This window comes from Carcharodon carcharias, chromosome 18 (assembly GCF_017639515.1).
Source record: "Carcharodon carcharias isolate sCarCar2 chromosome 18, sCarCar2.pri, whole genome shotgun sequence".
In the NCBI taxonomy this organism is placed as follows: domain Eukaryota; kingdom Metazoa; phylum Chordata; class Chondrichthyes; order Lamniformes; family Lamnidae; genus Carcharodon; species Carcharodon carcharias.
This window is the reverse complement of record NC_054484.1, coordinates 36,732,287-36,751,556: the sequence shown is the minus strand read 5'-3', so window position 1 is coordinate 36,751,556 and position 19,270 is coordinate 36,732,287. Positions and strand designations below refer to the sequence as shown.

The 19,270-nt window shown below is 41.7% G+C and overlaps 1 protein-coding gene across 2 annotated transcripts in view; it reads right to left on the bottom strand.

Moving 5' to 3' along the window:
* cep97 (centrosomal protein 97) overlaps positions 1-19,270 on the bottom strand; it is an 80,970-nt gene that overhangs the window by 39,295 nt on the left and 22,405 nt on the right. The window contains exons 4-8 of one of the 2 annotated variants that reach the window (XM_041210572.1): positions 15,776-15,877; positions 7,623-7,736; positions 7,246-7,412; positions 5,202-5,366; positions 245-378 (exon numbers count right to left, since the gene is read on the bottom strand). In XM_041210572.1, the coding sequence (XP_041066506.1) occupies positions 245-378; positions 5,202-5,366; positions 7,246-7,412; positions 7,623-7,736; positions 15,776-15,877 (682 nt within the window). The remainder of the gene's footprint in view (positions 1-244; positions 379-5,201; positions 5,367-7,245; positions 7,413-7,622; positions 7,737-15,775; positions 15,878-19,270) is intronic. The other variant, XM_041210573.1, reaches the window with a different exon arrangement.

Sequence of the window (19,270 nt, the reverse complement as noted above, 5' to 3'; positions counted from 1 at the left end):
CTGCTCATATGGTCTGGGTTGAAGAATGATAGGGTACTATAATTTTATGGAGACATCTGAACAGTAGAAAGAAATTAGATATGCAACATATTGATTAAGAAAACTATCCTAGATGTACTCCAGAAATACATTCCATTTTCCTATTGTAACAAAAATGTCTCTTTTTTTCAGCCATACGTCAATTGTTTTAGATCACCTGTTATTTGCAACAAAGGTATTTTGTAAAGTCCTGATTTCTTCCCACCTTTCACATTATGAGTACTGGAATTTTGTGTTAGGCTGTTACGTTCACTCTGAAATGACAGCTCCTGGGTTGGACTTGACTGTGGAATATGGCTGCTGTTCTGGAACTTCTCCATCAGCTCCATTTGGTGAAGTCTAGTGACAAAAGAAAACAAAATTAGTGACCTAAAATCTTGGGATCTTGAGCTTTGTAAATAGAGGTAGTGTGTTCAAAAGCAAGGAAGTTATATTGAATGTTTATAAAGTTCTGGTTAAGCCTCAAATGTATTGCGTCCATTCTCACCACCACACTTTAGGAAGGATGTGAGGGTCTTTGAAAGGGTGTAGAAGAAATTTACCACAATCGTTCCAGCAATGGGATTTTAGTTACAAGGTCAGATTGGAAAAGCTGGGGTTGTTCTCCTTGGAGCAAAGGAGATTGAGGGGAGATTTGAAAAGAGGTCTACAGAATTATGATAGGTTTGAATCAGATAGACAAGGAAAATCTGTTCCCATAAGCTGATAGTACATGGAAGGATAAGGATTAGGGGACACAGATTTAAGGTTCTGGGCAAGAAATACAGGGGAATGTGAGGAGGAAGTTTCCTTTTTTAAATGCAGCAAGTGGTGTCGGCCTGGAACATTATGAGGTGGAAGCAGAAACGATCAATGATTTCCAAGGGAAATTGGATGGGCACTTGAAGTGCAGATTTACTTGAAGAAAATAAAATAAGTCTGCAGAATTACAGGGAAAGGATGGGTGGGTAGGGCGGGGGGCAGTGGAACTGACTGGATTGCTTGCTCCATGGAGAGCAGGCATGGACTTAATGGGCTGAATAGCATTTTCTGTGCCATAAATAACTCAATGAAAAGCAAGCCAAATTTATTCTATTCACAATTCCAAAACTGCATTGATTTCATATTCAGTGCAGTCTCCACAGATTGCAATTGGAAGGACTGGAAAAAACTTGATGTCAACAGTTTGATATAAATGGGCCTTAATATTCAAACCATTTTCTGGATGTCTTAGCTTTCAAACCATTGGCAAGTAACATCTGCATCTCACAAGTGCCAGGCAATGACCATCTTCAACAAGAGAGCATCTAACCATCACCCCTTGACATTCAATGGCATTACCATCACGGAATTCCCCCATTATCAACATCTTGGGGGTTACCATTCACCAGGAACTGAACTAGTCATAGTTCTACAAGAGCAGATCAAAGGCTTGGAATCCTGCAGTGAGTAACTCACCTCCTGACTCCCCAAGACCTGTCTACCATCTATAAGGCACGTCAGGTGTGTGATGGAATGCTGACCACTTGCCTGGATGAATGCAGCTCCAACAACACTCAAGAAGCTTGACAACATCTAGGACAAAGCAGCCCACTTGATTGTTTGTGGATGGGGTGCCATTCACTCCTCCCACCACCATCATACAGTTGGTAGCAATGTGTACCATCTACAAGATGTACTGCAGGAACTCACCAAGTCTCCTTCGACAGCACCTTCTAAACCCATGACCGCTACCATCTAGAAAAGCAAGGGTAGCAGACACATGGGAACACCAACATCTGGAAGTTCCCCTCCAAGCCACTCCCAGCTTGACTTTGAAATATATTGCCTTTCCTTCACCGTCGCTGGGTCAAAATCCTGGAACTACTTAACAGCACTGTGTATGTTCCTATAGCACATGGACTGCAGCAGTTCAAGAATGCAGCTCATCACCACCTTCTTAAGGGTAACTATGGTTGGGTAATAAATGCTGGCCTAGCCAGCAAAGGCCACATCCCATGAATGAATAAAAAAAATTCTATCTGGATATTTTAGCCTTCAGGAACTGTCTGTCCTTGGCATCCAGCTGCGTAGCACGTCGAGGGACATTTCTGTTGTAAGAGCCATCTAAATTTGAAGATGTTTAAGTGCCACTGCAGTTAGTTTCTCAAGTTTGTAAAACTCTGGCTAGTTAATTTTAATGTGCTGTAGAAGGTTTTCTTCTGCAGGGCAATGATCTCCAATGTTACCTCAGTATACAGTACACAGGTAGAGAACATAGATTAGGGGCAAACAAAATTTCCCTATATTTTACCTTCAGTCGCTTGCATCCCACAAGAAGCAATGAACGAGATACTCAACAACTTGAATTAATATTACACTCTCAATAAAGTACCAACGAACACAAACTAGCGATGGGAAAGTGTTAGTGGAGGTGACTGAAGGCATGACACAAAGAGGCAAGTTTTAAGAACGGTCCTATAGGGCCAACAGGATTTTTGAGAGAATGAGAGGCTAAACTGGGAGAAGGTTCTGTCATTCAACATGGAGCAGGTTGGATGTAACAAACAGCAGCTTAACACTTAGGTCTGAATGAGAATACAGGAGGGGGGATCCATGAACAACTTAATAGCCCAGATTATGCAATCAGCAACAAAGGAACAGCAGGCTTTGGCAGCCATAACTTGCTGCACAAGAGATCATTTACAAAGTGCTGCCCTCCAAAGGGGATTTGTAGCACATGAGCAGGGTAAGCTCAATGCGGTTCTTCAAACAGATGGACGAGTGCTCACAGACAAGCAGAGTCTAAACCGGGAAGTATGAATTTGAATATTTAATTAATTGTAAAATCATGAATGAATGCAAACTAAAAAGGGAAATAAAGATGGGATTAAGGGAGAGATAAAAGACAGAAAATAAAAGTAAAAATAAAATAAATATTTTTGAAATCTCCAACAGTCATTAAACTCTGAAGAAGCTGTCAGATTCAGTCTAAGTGTGTCGCTGGCCAGGAGGATGGAATCAGGAACTAACATTTTAAGTTCGGGTGGCAAGAGCTGAATAGAATGGCTTTGGTTTTGTTTATTTTTAACATAACATTGGATAAACAGGTGGACTGCACTGTGGCAATCATGTTACTAAGAATGATTGTGGAGAGGTAGAGCTGGGTTTCTTTAGCATACATATGGAAACTGGTCCAACACCCATGATTCAAGTTGTGAAGGGGAACCATGCAAATAAGGAAATGAAGTTAAGCAAAGGTAGAGATATATTGGCTAAAACAGGATGTAAAAGTGAAAACAAGCAAGGACAGTGCCATGCAGGTGGACTGCAGGGCAGATGAGATGCAGGAGAATAAGATGGTTGACTGCGAGTTTATGGAGGACAAGGGGGGATACCATGGCTGCAGTCACCAAAGGATGTTGATAATGACTTTGACCTGGTTAATTTTGGTCCTATAGATAGATAGAAATTTAGGCGAGGTTTTGGCACAAGCTGGCTGGTTGGCAAAGGCACAGTCACAAACCTTAGAAAGGAAAGATAATTTGAAGATGGTTTTGTAATTGCAAAGACAAGAGGGGCAAAATGGCTTTCTGAAGAACAAAGACAGAGCCTGATGAAAAGCTGCCACTGATGATGTTAGCAGACATATTTCATGGTGAGCTAACTGCTTGGTCAGAAGCCAAGCTGAAAGGGTTTGAGAAGGCAAGAGATGGGTCTAATGGAAATGAGCTTGATGAAGGTGAGTGAGGGAGCGTGAAAAATTAGAGTGACATGGGCTCGGAAAAGGTTAAAGGTTAAAGCCATCAAAATGGCTTTAACATTCGACCAGTTTTACTTCATAATATTAAGCGGTGGAACATGATGTTGTAGATTAGTGTAGAAAACAACCAACTGACAGTGCCCAAACATATTCCATAAAAGTGTTTGAAAAATCTTATTTGCTCCCATTTTCAGGCAAAGCGAAAACAAGGTTTTTTTTTAGATAAGACATGTCTGAACTTCTCTGAATATTACCATGGGATCCTTAATATCTACTTTAACATCTCATGAAAAGGCCTCTGACAATATTGTACTGAAAGGTCAATGTAGATTATATACTCAAATTCTGGAGTGAGATATTGCATATGTGCCTCTATATTGACCTGCCCATGAATGTGCCCGCTAACCTACACCTATCCCTCATTTAGCACACCTAATGTGTTCCTAAAAAAGTGTGCTAAAAGAAAACATGCTAAATAATTAAAATTACTTTCCTATAAGAAACCACGTAATAAGAGTAGGTTACGTTCCTGACTTGTAGTTTTTACATTAAAAAACCTATTGGCTGCCTTGAGCCCAAGTGTCCCAAAATCCTCTCTCAGCTTACTACTCTTAATAACTTTTACTCTTTCTACTTACCTCCTGCTCACCACTTCCTGCCACTGGCTGCTTCCCTCTCCTGATTCCTTCGCTCCCTCCTGCTTGTCGTTTCACCCTTCCAAACCCATCACTCCCTCCCATTTGCTGCTTTCCCCTCTCTGCCCTTGCAACTTCCTCCCTCTCCTGACTCCTTCACTCTCTCCCACTCACCTCTTCCCCCAGACCCCCTCATTCCCTCCCTCTCACTGCTTCATGCCATCCGCTTCCCTCTCCTGACCCCCTTACTCTCCTCCTCTCACCGCCTTGCTTGCTCTATCTCCTGTTCGGCACCCCTTTCCCAAACCTCATGCTACTTCCCCCTCCCGACCCTTTGCTCACACCATGGGCTTGGAAGAGGGATGTGGCGAATGGGAGGGAGTGGGGAGAGGGAATGAGCAAAGTAACAGTGTATTTAAGAAAACAGACTGAAAATGCAGAGTTACAACATGGTTCTTGGCGCATGCACAATAATCGCACTGAAATGAAAATGGAGGCAGCACGATTATTTACAAGCCATGATGCAATGAAAACGTGCTAGCAGAATGTGCTTTAGATGGGAGTGTATATATAGATGTATGCATGTGCCTGAATGTATAGGTGTGTGTGTGTGTATATATATATATATATATATATAAAAAATATATAGATGTTATACACACACATCATTGACAATGCCAGTATATAAAACATTAGCAAATTCAGTGTGCAAATATACCCCCTTACAGTAAAATGTAAAAAAATCTGGCCATCCAATTTTTGTACAAATCAATGCAAGAAACTTGGTGCTGGGTGCTTATTTTTACCTCTGTTTATTGAGAATTTTTTCTAGTTTAGCATCCTCTGCAGACTGTAGTGCTGGAGTTGAAGTGAGAGGACAAACTGAGGCCAAATATTGGACCAGCTGCACGTGTTGACCAGGTCGAAATGATCGGCCTTTCCCTTGACTGTAAAGCCACTCTGCTTTGAGGCTGAACCAAAACAAAAGTTTCAAATAATGTTATACAGTAAGTTAACCAGGCCACTCCCATATTGTTACCCTCTTCTGGCGTTTTATAATGTAAGCAGCTTGTGGAATATCTTCACATGGTACACGGTTGGCTACAATATATTTTGAAGAACTGTAGTATCGAGGTGTGAGATAAAAAAAAGGATAACTGAACAATCACTTCAGCTCTTTTGAAAAGCATTCATGTACAAATTATTAAGCTGGTACCAAACAATTTAAATGCTCACAAAAGCAGCCCGCCACCATTTTATCAGGGCAAATGGAGATGGGCAAAAAATTCTGGTATTGTCAACGACACCCACATCACAAGAATGAAAAAAATGTTCAGTCTGTTTCTGCAGGATAGGTAAAAGATTAGGAATCTGTTATTTAATGTTTATCCTCACCTGTTTTCCTGTAATATTCTGTAGCACTCTCTCTCACTTTCTCCCAAGCACACATCAGAAAAACACACATTTCCAAGGGACCATGCATTTTGTATGATTATACATACTTCTGCTGTACATGTGCTTTACTGTGATATGGGCACGCACTAGAATGGCTTAGTACATCAATCTGCAGTAATGCTCACAAAAGCCTACACTGAACCAGACTATTTGCAATCTTGGTGTCATATGTGAACCCAAGTTAAGCTTACAACTATATATCTACTGCAACACCAAGACCACTGATTTCTACTTCCGTAATATCACCAGACTCTGTTCCTGCCTCAACTCATCTGGTGCTGAAACCCTTGGTCATGCCTAGACATGAGTGTAACTCGCTCTTCATTGGCCTTCCATAAACTTGAGGTCATCAAAAATGAATCAACACTGCACGATCTCACACTATATTGTAGTCTGTTGCCCGTGTCCTTTCTTGGACCAAGTCTTGTTCACCTACAGGTTCGCTGACCTACATTGGCTCCCAGCCAAGCAAAGCCCTGATTTTAAAAAACACATCCTTGTATTCAAATCTTTCCATGGTCTCACTCCTATTTGTATAATCTCCTACAGCCCCATAACTCTCCAGACATCTAATTCTGGATGCTTGCACATCTCTGATTTTAACCATTCCTATACTGGTAGTCATACCTTCAGCTGCCTAGGCCCTGATTCTGGCTCAGGGGCAGAGAGGCCACCCACCGCAAGACAATTTTGATGTGAAGACAGCAAACCAAAATGAAATATGCACATTAGGTTTATCTGTATGGAGCAGTGAATTTGTATATAACCACATCATCTCTCAATCTTTGATTTGAATCAAATCTAGATTAATGGAGATCTCTAACATTTTAATAATGCTAAGCAAATGAGTTTACTCATTGTCAATTCAGTTTCTAACAAATGAGAGTTTATAACCGGATCCTATTCTTAATTCAGCATTGCTTGGTTCTCAAAAGCAGCTTATATAGGTGTAGCTGGGGACTCCTTTGATATTGGAGCCCAGTGGCAAACCTTAATGCTGCATCTAATCACTTAAGTAAAAAAACCTAAGAATATATGACACAAACACTGGTATCAAAAGTAAATGTAACATATTTCAGCAGCACAACATTAATGTTTAACAGACATTCCAGTGAAGACATAAAAGCAAAGAACTGTGGATGCTGGAAATCCAAAACAAAAACAGAAACAGAAATACCTGGAACAACTCAGCAGTTCTGGCAGCACAGCGGAGAAGAGCACAGTTGACGTTTCGAGACTAAAAATGTCAACTGTGCTCTTCTCCGCCGATGCTGCAGACCTGCTGAGTTTTTCCAGGTATTTCTATTCCAGTGAAGAGTTGACTTTAACCAGGGTGAGGCATATCTTGTAAATTTAGCGTATAATTCAACAACAAAAATCTACATTTTCACTTACCTCTCTTTCTGTGGGATTACATAACCATCAAGAATCCGCAGGGTTAGACACCAACTGACAATATATGGTCTGTAGTCAAATCCAGGAAGGGAGGGTGTGGCCATCACACATGGATTGCTCATAATCGATAGCTGCTCCAACTCACGAAGGAACCCCAGGTAAGAAACCTAAGAGAAATTAGGTGATTTAAGAAAGTGTAAGGAAAATTATTCATTATAATATAATGCTTCATTTGGAAGAGAAAAGTTTGGCTTTAGAATGAAAAAGTAGAATTAAATTGATATTTATACTTCACATTACTGATACATATTCACTGCACAACAATTTGATTTATGCACTTAGGTATTGTTACTGTCATGAAATCAAACACAGTGTACCTCATTTAGATCTCTAATCTCATTCTCTGCTAGAGAGAGGATGTTTAAACCTGGTGGCAGGTGACTGGAAGCAGACCGAAGTGTGGTGATAGTATTTCCATGCAACAACAGTATCTGTTAAGTTAAAAATAAAGTTAAAAACAAGTCATGTTTCTCAACTGTAAAACTCAGGAGCATTTTGCAAACCAGAAAACATCAGTCGGTTTAGTTCTAACAGCATTCATCATACACAATTTTAAAAAATGTGGTATGGGATAAAAATGTTGCATAGTTCTAAAATAAAAGTATAGGGCCAGCCACATGTGGTGAAACATAGGATTATGCCTTCATCTTTCACCAGTGACTTGATCAGCAGCTATATGGAAAAGTCACTGAAGAAACAGAAGGGCAACTTGGCCAACAAATGCGTCTCACTCCATCAGCATCAACAGCTTGTATTTATATAGCATCTTTATCATAAGGAAAGGCCTAAATAATAGATATTAGCAGAGGTAGGTCGTAAAGAGTGTCCTAAAAGAGGAAAAAGAGGTAGGCAGGTTGAGAGGTTTAGGCAGGAATTCCAGAGTTTAGGACCTTGGCAATTCAAGACCAGGCTGCCAATGGTGGTGCAATAAAAACTGAGGATGTTCAAGAGACCAAAATTGTAAGAGTGCAAGTAGCTGAGGGTTGTTGGGCTGGAGGAGATTAGAGAGAGGGGAGTAAACCCCAAGTGTCCTTGGCAATATTTATTGCTCAACGAACAACAATTAGAATGCTGTGCACAAACTGGCTGCCAGGTTTCCCTACATTATGAAAATAACAAAGTATTTAAGTGGCTGTAAAGTTCTTGGGGTCATGAAAGACAATTATAAATAAAAACTTTTTCTTTCTTTCATATGGTTTGATTGCAGTCCATTTCATAGTCCATAATGAAGCGTGCAGAAGGGCATGCCAGGAACAGCTCCAGGAATAAAAGCAAAATACTGCAGATGCCTTAAACAGTATAAATTTCATTAGGTTTCTACTTCTTTAGCTCTGAAGAGTCAGTAACTCTGTTTCTCTCCCCACAGATGCCGTCAGACCAGCTGAGTTTTTCCAGCATTTTCTGCTTTCATTTCAGCTCTAGGAATACCTGGTGAAGCTACAACACAGGGCCACTTGCATGTCAGACAGCAGAAGCAGCATGCAATAAACAAAGCTAAGCATGTCCTCCTTACTAACATCTGGGGGCTAGTGCCAAAATTGGGAGAGCTGTCTCACAGACTAGTCAAACAACAGCCTGACCTCGTCATCCTCACGAAATCATACATTATAGATAATGTCTCAGACTCCACCATCACCATCCCTGGATATGTCCTGTCCTATCGGCAGGACAGACCCAGGAGAGGTGGCAGCACAGTGGTATACAATAGAGAGTTGCCCTAGGAGTCCTCAACATTGACTCCGGACCTCATGAAGTCTCATGGCATCAGGTCAAACATGGGCAAGGAAACCTCCTGCTGATTACCACCTCCCTCCCTCAGCTGATGAATCAGTGCTCCTCCATTTTGAACATCACTTGGAGGGAGTGCTGAGGGTGCCAAGGGCGCAGAATGTACTCTGGGTGTGGGACTTCAATGTCCATCACCAAGAGTGGCTCCGTAGTACCACTACTGACCAAGTTGGCCGAGTCCTAAATGACATAACTGCTAGACTGGGTCTGCGGCAGGTGCTGAGGGAACCAACAAGAGCTCATCCTCATCAACCTGCCTGCTGCAGGTGCATCTGTCCATGACAGTACCAGTAGGAGTGACCACCACACAGTCCCCATTGTGGAGACAAATTCCCACCTTCACATTGAGGATACTCTCCATCGTATTGTGTGACACTACCACTGTGCTAAATGGGATAGATTTTGAACAGAGCGAGCAACTCGAGATTGGGCATCCATGAAGCGCTGTGGGCCATCAGCAGCAGCAGGATTGTACTCAAACACAATTGGTAACCTCATGGCCCAGCATATCCCCCATTCTACCATTACCATCAAGCCAGGGGATCAGTCCTGGTTCAATGAAGAGTCCAGGAGGGTATGCCAGGAGCAGACCCAGGCATACCTAAAAATGAGGTGTCAACCTGGTGAAACTATAAAACAGGACTACTTGCATGCCAAACAGCATAAGCAGCAAGTGATAGACAGAGCTAAGTGATCCCACTACCAGTGGATCATGTATAAGCTCTGCAGTCCTGCCACATCCAGTCGTGAATGGTGGTGGACAATTAAACAATTCATTGGAAAAGGAAGCTCCACAAATATCCCCATCCTCAATGATGGAGGAGCCCAGCACAGCAGTGCAAAAGGTAAGGCTGAAGCATTTGCTACAATCTTCAGCCAGAAGTGCCGAGTGGATGATCCAGAGGACCCCAGCATCACAGATGCCAGTCTTCATCCAATTTGATTCACTCCACATGATATCAAGAAATGTCTGAAGGCACTGTATACTGCAAAGGTTAAGGGCCCTGACAATATTCAGGCAATAGCACTGAATACTTGTGCTCCAGAACTTGCCGCGCTCTTAGCCAATCTGTTCTAGTACAGCTACAACACTGCATCTACCCAGCTACGTGGAAAATTGCCCAGGTATGTCCTGTACACAAAAAGCAGGACAAATCCAACCCGGCCAATCAGTCTACTCTCCACATCAGTTAAAGTAATGGAAGGGGTATCAGTGCTATCAAGTAGCACTTGCTTAGCAACAACCTGCTCACTGATGCCCTGTTTGGGTACCACAAGGGCCACTCAGCTCCTGACCTCCTTACAGCCTTGGTTCAAACATGGACAAAAGAGCTGAACTCCCGGGGTGAGGTGAGAGTGACTGCCCTTGACATCAAGGCAGCATTTGACCAAGCGTGGCATCAAGGAGCCTTAGCAAAACTGGAGTCAATGAGAATCAGAGGGAAAACTCTCTGCTGGTTGGGTCATACCTAGCACAAAGGAAGATGGTTGTGGCTGTTGGAGGTCAATCACCTCAGCTCTAGGACATCACTGCAAGTGTTCCTCAGGATAGTGTCCTAGGCCCAACCATCTTCAGCTGCTTCATCAATGACCTTCCTTCCATCATAAGGGCAGAAGTGGGGATGTTCGCTGATGATTGCACAATGTTCAGCACCATTCACGACTCCTCAGATACTGAAGCCGTCTATGTCCAAATGCAGCAAGGTCTGGACAATATCCAGGCTTGGGGTGAAAAGTGGCAAGTACCATTTGCACCACACAAGTGTCAGGCAATGACCGTCTCCAACAAGAGACAATCCAACCATCGCCCCATGATGTTCAATGGCATTACCATCACTGAAACCCCCATGATCAACATCCTGGGGATTACCATGGACCAGAAATTGAACTGGACTAGCCATATAAATACTGTGGCTACAAGAGTAGGTCAGAGGCTAGGAATCATGCAACGAGTAACTCACCACCTGACTCCTCAAAGCCTGTCCACCATCTACAAGGCACAAGTCAGGCGTGTGATGGAATACTCCCCACTTGCCTAGATGAGTGTAGCTCCTACAGCACTGAAGAAGCCGGACACCGTCCAGGACAAAACAGCCCGCTTGATTGGCACCACATCCACAAACTTTCACTCCCTCCAACAACGACGCACAGTAGCAGCAGTGTGTAACATTTACAAGATGCACTGCAGGAATTCACCAAGGCTCCTTAGACAGCCCCTTCCAAACCCACGACCACTACCACCTAAAAGGACAAGGGCAGCAGATAGATGGGAACACTACCACCTGGAAGTTCCCCTCCAAGTCACTCACCATTCTGACTTGGAAATATATTGCCGTTCCTTCACTGTCGCTGGGTCAAAATCTTGGAACTCTCTTCCTCATACACTGCGGGTGTACCTAGACCACATGGACTGTAGCAGTTCAAGGCAGCAGCTCACCACCACCTTCTCAAGGGCAACTAGGGATGGGCAATAAAATGCTGGCCCAGCCAGCGAAGCCCACATCATGTGAATGAATTTTTTTAAAAATCCCACAACCAGTGGATCAGATCTAGGCTCTGCTCCTGCCAAATCCAATCATGAATGGTGGTGGACAATTAAACAAATAACCAGAGGAGGACGCTCCACAAATATCCCCATCTTCAGTGATGAGGGAACCCAGCACATGAGTGCAAAGGACAAGACTGAAGCATTTGCAACCATCTCCAGCCAGAAGTTAGAGCAGAGGATCCATCTCACCATCCTCCCAAGGTCCCCAGCATCACCGATGCCAGTCTTCAGCTAATTCAATTCAATCCACATGACATCAAGAAATGGCTTAGGCACTGGATACTATAAAGGCTACAGGCCCCGATAATATTCCGGCAATTGTACTGGAGACTTGATCCAAAGAAATACCTGCGCCTTGAGCCAAGATGTTCCAGAACACTACAACACTGGCAACTACCCAACAATGTGCAAAATTGCTCAGGTGGGTCCTATCCACAAAAAGCAGAACAAATCTAACCCAGCCAATTACCACCCCATCAGTTTACTCTCGATTGTCAGCAAAGTGATGGATGCTGACATCAACAGGACTATCAAGCAGCATTTATTCAGCAATAACCTGCTCACTGACACTCAGTTTGGGTTCTACCAGGGCCACTCATCTCCTGACCCTATTACAGCCTTGGTCCAAACATGGACAAAATGACTGTAAACAAGAGGTGAGCTGACAGTGACTGCCCTTGACATCAAGGCAGTGTTTAACCGAGTGTGGCATTGAAGAATTCTGGCAAAATTGAGGTCAATGGGAATCGGTGGAAAATTCTCCACTGGTCGGTGTCCCAGGGCATTATGTAGGAGTTCCTCAGGGTAGTAGCCTAGGCCTGACCATTTTCAACTGCTTCATCAATGACCGTCCCTCCATCATAAGGTCAGAAATGGGAATGGTCACTGATGATTACACAATGTTCAGTACCATTTGCAACTCCTCAGATACTGATGCAGTCTATGTCCATATTCAGCAAGGCATGGGCAACATTCTGCTTGGGCTGATAAGTGCCTAGTAGCATTCAATCCACACAAGTGCCAGGCAAAGACCATCTCCAGCAAGGGAGAATCTAACCATCTCCCCTTGGCATTCAATGGCATTTCCATTGCTGAATCCCCCACTATCAACATCCTAGGAGTTAGCATTGACCAGAAACTGAACTGGACCAGCCACATAAATACTGTGGCTACAAGAGCAGGTCAGAGGCTGTGAATTCTGCAGAGAGTAACTCACTTTCTGACTCACCAAAGCCTGTCCACCATCTACAAGGGGCAAGTCAGGAGTGTGATGGAATACTCTCCACTTGCCTGGACAAGTGGATCTCCAACAACACTCCAGATGTTTGACGCCATTCAGGACAAAACAGGTCCCCTTGATTAACACCTCGCCCACCACCGTGAAGGCTCACTTCTCCCAACACCAATGCACAGTGGCAGCAATGTGTACCATCTACAAGATGCATTGGAGCAGCTCACAAAGGGTCCTTCGAAAGCACCTTCCAAATCCATGAGCCCTACCACCTAGAAGGACAAGGGCAGCAGATGCAACATGGGAACACTCATCACCTGCAAGTTCCCTCCAAGCCACACGTCATCCTGACTAGGAACTATATCACCATTCCTTCACTGTCGCTGGGTCAAAATTCTGGAACTCCCTTCCTAAGATCACTGTGGGTGTACCTATACTACATGGACTGCTGTGATTCAAGAAGTTGGCTCACCACCACCTTCTCAGGGGGCAATTAGATATGGGCAACAAATGCTGACCTTGCCACCAACAACCACAACCTACGAAATATTTTTCTTTAAATCTACCTAATACATGATTTCCCCATGGTGAAATTACAGCCCTAAATGTTTACTATGCAATGTCCTAGATTTGACATCACAGAAGGAAGGATGTAACTTTAGGGAAATCAAGGAACAAAAGGTGACATCTCCATCTCTATATAGGTAGCTAGCAAACTACATACTTAGCGGTGGCTATAGCTGTTTGAACAGAAATAGGCCACAATTATCTAATGCATGTGCTTATGGCTGGTTCAAGAAAAATAGACAGACATCCATGTTTATTTCAAATGGAAAACAAACCATGAGATGTCCTTTATGAAAAAAGTAGAAATTTAGAAAAAGATCCATATGATAATTCAGCACTGTAGTAGTATTAATTGAATCATTTTGATCTGTCTTCTGTCTATGGCTGCAACAAGGCCTTGTGATAAATTGTACAAGAGCAAGAAACTGAAGAACACTGACATTGTTTGTGCCTCTTCTTACAGTAAGTGCCTTTTGGGTAAATCATCAGCATTGTCCAAAAACAAAATGGTTTTCTACATTAGTTATGCCTCAAAGTATCCTAACCACAGAATCACAGAACATTACAGCACTAAGATAGGCGTTCGACTGCATTGATATTTTCTCCCCATAATCCACCCAGTCTAATCTAGTTTCCCTGCTTGATTCCTGATTCCCATGCTTTTCAATATTTTTCTTATTTGAGCAGCAATCTAACTGCTTTTACCAAAAAAAATTGTCTTCAACAACAAAGAAATCAATTTTTTAACCATGTTAAACAGCCTTAAATTGATGTCCTCATTACCAACACATCCACACTGGAAACAGTCTAGTCAATCTATTCAGGGGTCAGCCAATCACACAGACATAAGCCTTATAGACATGGGGAAAGCATTCCTGCTCCTCCTGGACCACAAGCAGTGCTGGAAATGCACTTAACTCATGGATCCAGCCCTACCTCCATGAAAACTCTGTCATGAAAATATAATAATTTTCATAATAGTGATTTATTGTAAAAGTGGGTTAATAGTGGGATTTGGATTATTTTCTCTTGTGTATCTGTATGCGTGTGTGTGGTGGAGGGGGGGGTTTAATTGAACTGGACGACTGGTCTGGAGGTTTTTGAGTCATCAAACAAGAAAGTAGGTTTGAAATGCTAAATACGTAAACATGGCTGAAGTTTTAGAATGTTGAGGTGTGAGGAAAATTTACATTTATAGATAAATTAGCTTTGTCTGAATTTCAAAGAGATGGTAAGATGTTATACCTAGCTAAAAGCTAAGCCAAATAGTGTGTTTATTTTTCCCAAGGATTACTGATAAAATTAGTACTATGAAAGATTTATATTATGAGAAAAGTAAAAGTTGCGAAAACATATGGTAACAATGGAATTTGCATTAAAAGGGAGAACATGTTTAAAGAAGATGAGGTTGTGTGTAAGGAGAAGGCAGTCTAAGATTTAACACAAGTGTGAAAAGCCTCCAGCTTCTTTGCATCAAATTGCTGTCTACAGGAACCGAAGCTGAGAAAACTCATTTTGAATGTGACTGTCCAGGGTGTTGTGTTGCTTTGCCTGGGTCTGTATATATCTATTTGTTTTTCCTGTTGACTTAACGGAGGTGTAACTGGGAGCCAGATTAGTTAGGGGTTTTAGGAATTATTATATTAGTAATTTGTAGACCTATGCATGTGCTTGAAATCTTTTCTTTTGTTAATAAATGTTTAGTTTTGTAAAAAAAAAAAATCCCTGGGTGAATTTATTATTACAGAATTCAGGGCATGCATCTTGAAATAAAATAGAAATTGCAAAATCATTGCGACCGTATGATCAAGTTTCCCTCACGGATTTGATCCGCCTGGCACACATCATCTGCCACGTCATAACAACTGGAAGCAGGTGGGTTAAGATAGTGTTGGAGAATTCTACAATTTCCACCTGCCTATGGGGATTAAGCTCACTCCCTCCAAAGTGTGCTGAATTGTAATTGAATCAAATGTGTAATCGTGCATGGCTCATTGACAAATAGTGACACATGGGACTAACCAAATATTTGAACATTGATGACCACCTCTGCTTTTATGGGCAGGAGTGAAAATAAACAAGTCACTGAAGAGGCGTCCAGGATTATTCATCACATCTTGAATAACCCAACTCAAATTGGCAGCGACTGAAATCTTGGAACAGGTGGGTTGCCCTGCCACCTCTATATTTGGGAAAATGTGGTTGATATGAAGTGACGAAGGGAAGAATCAAAAGTAAAGTTAAATTGAAGTTTAAAGAGAAAGGATTCTATAGTGTCCTGAATAAATATTTGTTTTTTTATTTAATCATGATGAAGCATTGTATGCAGATCTTACCTGCAGAGACAGTAGTTTTGATAGGTCACCTATCAGGGAAATGTTGTTGTCTGACAAATCTAAATGTCGAAGTGCCAAGCAGCTGTTAACTGGTTCCATGGTCTGTAAAAAGCAGAAACCACATACCAGATTACAGAGAAAAATCATGAAATATCACCAAGATTCTCTTCTGTTACAGAACTCACTTAGTTGATGGGGAATCTAAAATGCTAAAATATTAATTACTAATTAGTATTAATAGACAAACATAATTGGAAATAGCAATTTGACATAAAAAGTTAGAAATATGGCTACAGTATCTGGTTTATAGCCACAGAGCCAGCTCATACAGAAGACCTGGAGGTAGCTTAATGTTGGAAGCATGTCATGCAGCTGGGGTTTTTCTAGAACATATGAACAAGGAGCAGAAGTAGGCCATTCAGACCGTCAAGCCTGTTCCACCATTTAATAAGATCATGACTCTTCTGACGGTAACCTAAAGTCTGCATCCCACCTACCCCCGATAACCTATCACCCCTTAGCTTACCAAGGATCTATCCACCTCTGCCTTCAAAACGTTCACCACCTTTTCAAAAAGAGAATTCCAGAGAGTTCACGACCCTCTGAGTGAAAAAATTTAGTTTCATCCCGGGTTTAAATAGGCGACCCCTTATTTTTTAAAACAGCGACCTCTAGTTCTAGATTCTGCCACAAGAGGAAACAACCTCTCCATATCCACCCTGTATACTCCTAAATGATTTTAAATTTAATAAGAAATGTGTTTTCTTGAAGAAAAAAAAGTGTAATGGAGGCTGGTTTTTAATTCAGCTGAACTTTCTCTTCAAAAGGACACATGGCTAGCAAATAAATCAGCCACCTTTTATCTTAGCCAAACTGACTTTAAAATACACAAGAAATTAGGGCAAATAAATTTACGAAATATTTATCAAATTTGTGGGAAGCCAGAAGGTACGGCTAATATTAAAAAAATGGAGTGGATGTTATAGAATTTCATAAAAGTTAAACTATGTGCAAAACAATGTTGAACTGAATACTTGAATACTGTGGCCTGTTTAATTCTTGGCTCAACACCTGTACCCCAGACAGAAAGCTGTACATCATGGGAGGCAATTTATGCCCACAGCTATAATAAAACACATGGAAAGCCACTCATTTCTGAGATAGCTATCATGTTAGAAAAAATAACAGATGAACATGGACTGCCTATGGCTTATGAAATAGGGAGGACCTTAACAGACCATATTTAGGAATTAGTCCATGGAAGCTTATTGTGTAGCTATTTGGATTCAGCAATAAAATTAGACTTCGAGAAGGCGTTAGCTCAAATACAAGATAAACAGCACGTCCATAGAACTATTGAAAAGGCACACAACTTAATGAATGTTACACTTGCAAAGGAAAAGAAATCACAGACTAACGCACTCCTGACTCAACCAGAAAGTCAAATTGTAAAACCTAAAAAGAAATAATCATCGAGGTCAGGTTCTCGGCCTCAACACAGAAACCAAGGGCAACATTTTCCCCCCATTGGGGGGGGGGGGGGGGAGATGTGCAGGTGCGGGTGGGCGGGTTCCCGATTGGCAACCCTGGTCAGGGGCGCGCCGCCATTTTACGTTGGCCTGCCCAGTTGGTCTGCCAGGAAGCACTCCCTGTGCAGGCGGGGGGAGTATTTTCTAAGCCAGGAGTGCGCTCTTTTGCGCATGCATGTGTTAGAGTGCACAGATCCTCCTGAGGCAAAGTGCTGCCTCAGGGAGATCGGCTCAGGTTTGAAACATTGAATAAAGACTAGAAAAAAATTATTGGCATGTCCCCTCATGTGCCACTGTCACATGAACTGGGACATGTCAATTTCTTTTATTTAGACATTTAACACAAATTTCAATACCCTCGTGAAACCTCATCCCACCCATGGATGAGGTTTCATGTTTTCTCAGAAGCCCACCTGGGCTCCCGTCCTGCCTGCCAACCTTAAGGTTGGACAGGCAGGTCTATTGAACTTTCACTTTCAAGATTTGCTGAAATTTCTCAACCATTCTGAGAAAAAAGGCAAAGTCACCATTACAGGTAAGTGCTGAAAAAAGAGACACGTCTAAGCTTTTCGGCTTGCACTATTCAGGACACTCGCAAGTATACCAATATAAGGGGAAAGACAACAATTTATACTGTATGTGAAGAGAATTCTGATTGGTTAGCAAGTGATGTTGCCATGGTGAGTGCACCACTCAAGCCTGCTCCACCACTTAATAAGATCATGACTCTTCTGATGGTAACCTAAAATCTGCATGCCACCTACCCCTGATAACCTATCACCCCCTTGCTTACCAAGGATCTATCTACCTCTGCCTTCAAAACTCCTGTAACTTCACATTATTTACTTTTTGGTACACAGATGAACACATCTCACACACAGGACACTAGTCTAGAAATTATAGACATTACAGGGATAGACTAGCACGAAGCACAGCGACAACTTAAACCGGAAGTTAGTGAATTGACACATGAAACTGAACAGAAACAGAAGGAACATCAAAGGCAGAAAATATTATCTAATAAGGTCAGGTCTCCTCAAACAGGGGAACAGGTACAAGAAAGGAACCCAGCACAGACATTAAGGCCAAAGTGAAAAAAGACCAATGCAGATAGTAAAAGTCCAATGATAGAGGGGTTGAGGTTGAATCTACGGAACCAGCTGGCAAGAAAGTTACAAAAATGGTATCAGTAGACAATTTAAAAAGATGTCCAGTAGGACTACAACAATGGATCTACACAAACTATTTATGTATATTCCGGTCAGACAGATTCCAGAAGTACATGAAGTCTAGACAGAGATGGAACTTATGATACAGGAATAAATACCCAAAACATAACAGAAAACAAATTTTTAAAAATCCAGATAATGATAGGAATCAATTGAAAATAAAATTATGGCAACTCAAAATATACCATAACAGGATTTAAAAATGGAATATAGTGGAGAAGAAATCCACCACCAATAATCTTGACCAAAGGAACATATTACTTGCCAATAGCTTTAAAAAATCGATTCAGAAATCGTTAACAAACAATTGGGAATCCAAACGGGTGAAGGGAAGAAAAATTTGCAAGAGGATTTGAGAAAATTATATGATTCTCTTAGAGAAACTACAACTAATTTTGATCTTTCATCTGAATATTTATCAAAGAAATTGCCATATAGACAGTGCTATGAAAATCTAGGACATTGTCATTTAATAATATGGGTTAGAGGATAGGGGAAGAAAACCACCTAAGACAAAAAAGGGCAATGAAGAAGGATGTCTGTGGGATCACAGTGAAAAACCACTAACTTTAAATAGGACTGAAGGATGGGAACAAGCATTGTACCGTTTTGCTCCTCATTCCACTTATAAAATCATTATCAATGGACAAGGAGGAACATATAGGGGTTGGGAACATTTACAAGAACTTTTGTGGAACCATTTAAATATTCCAAAATCCTATAAAATCAGTTTTTTG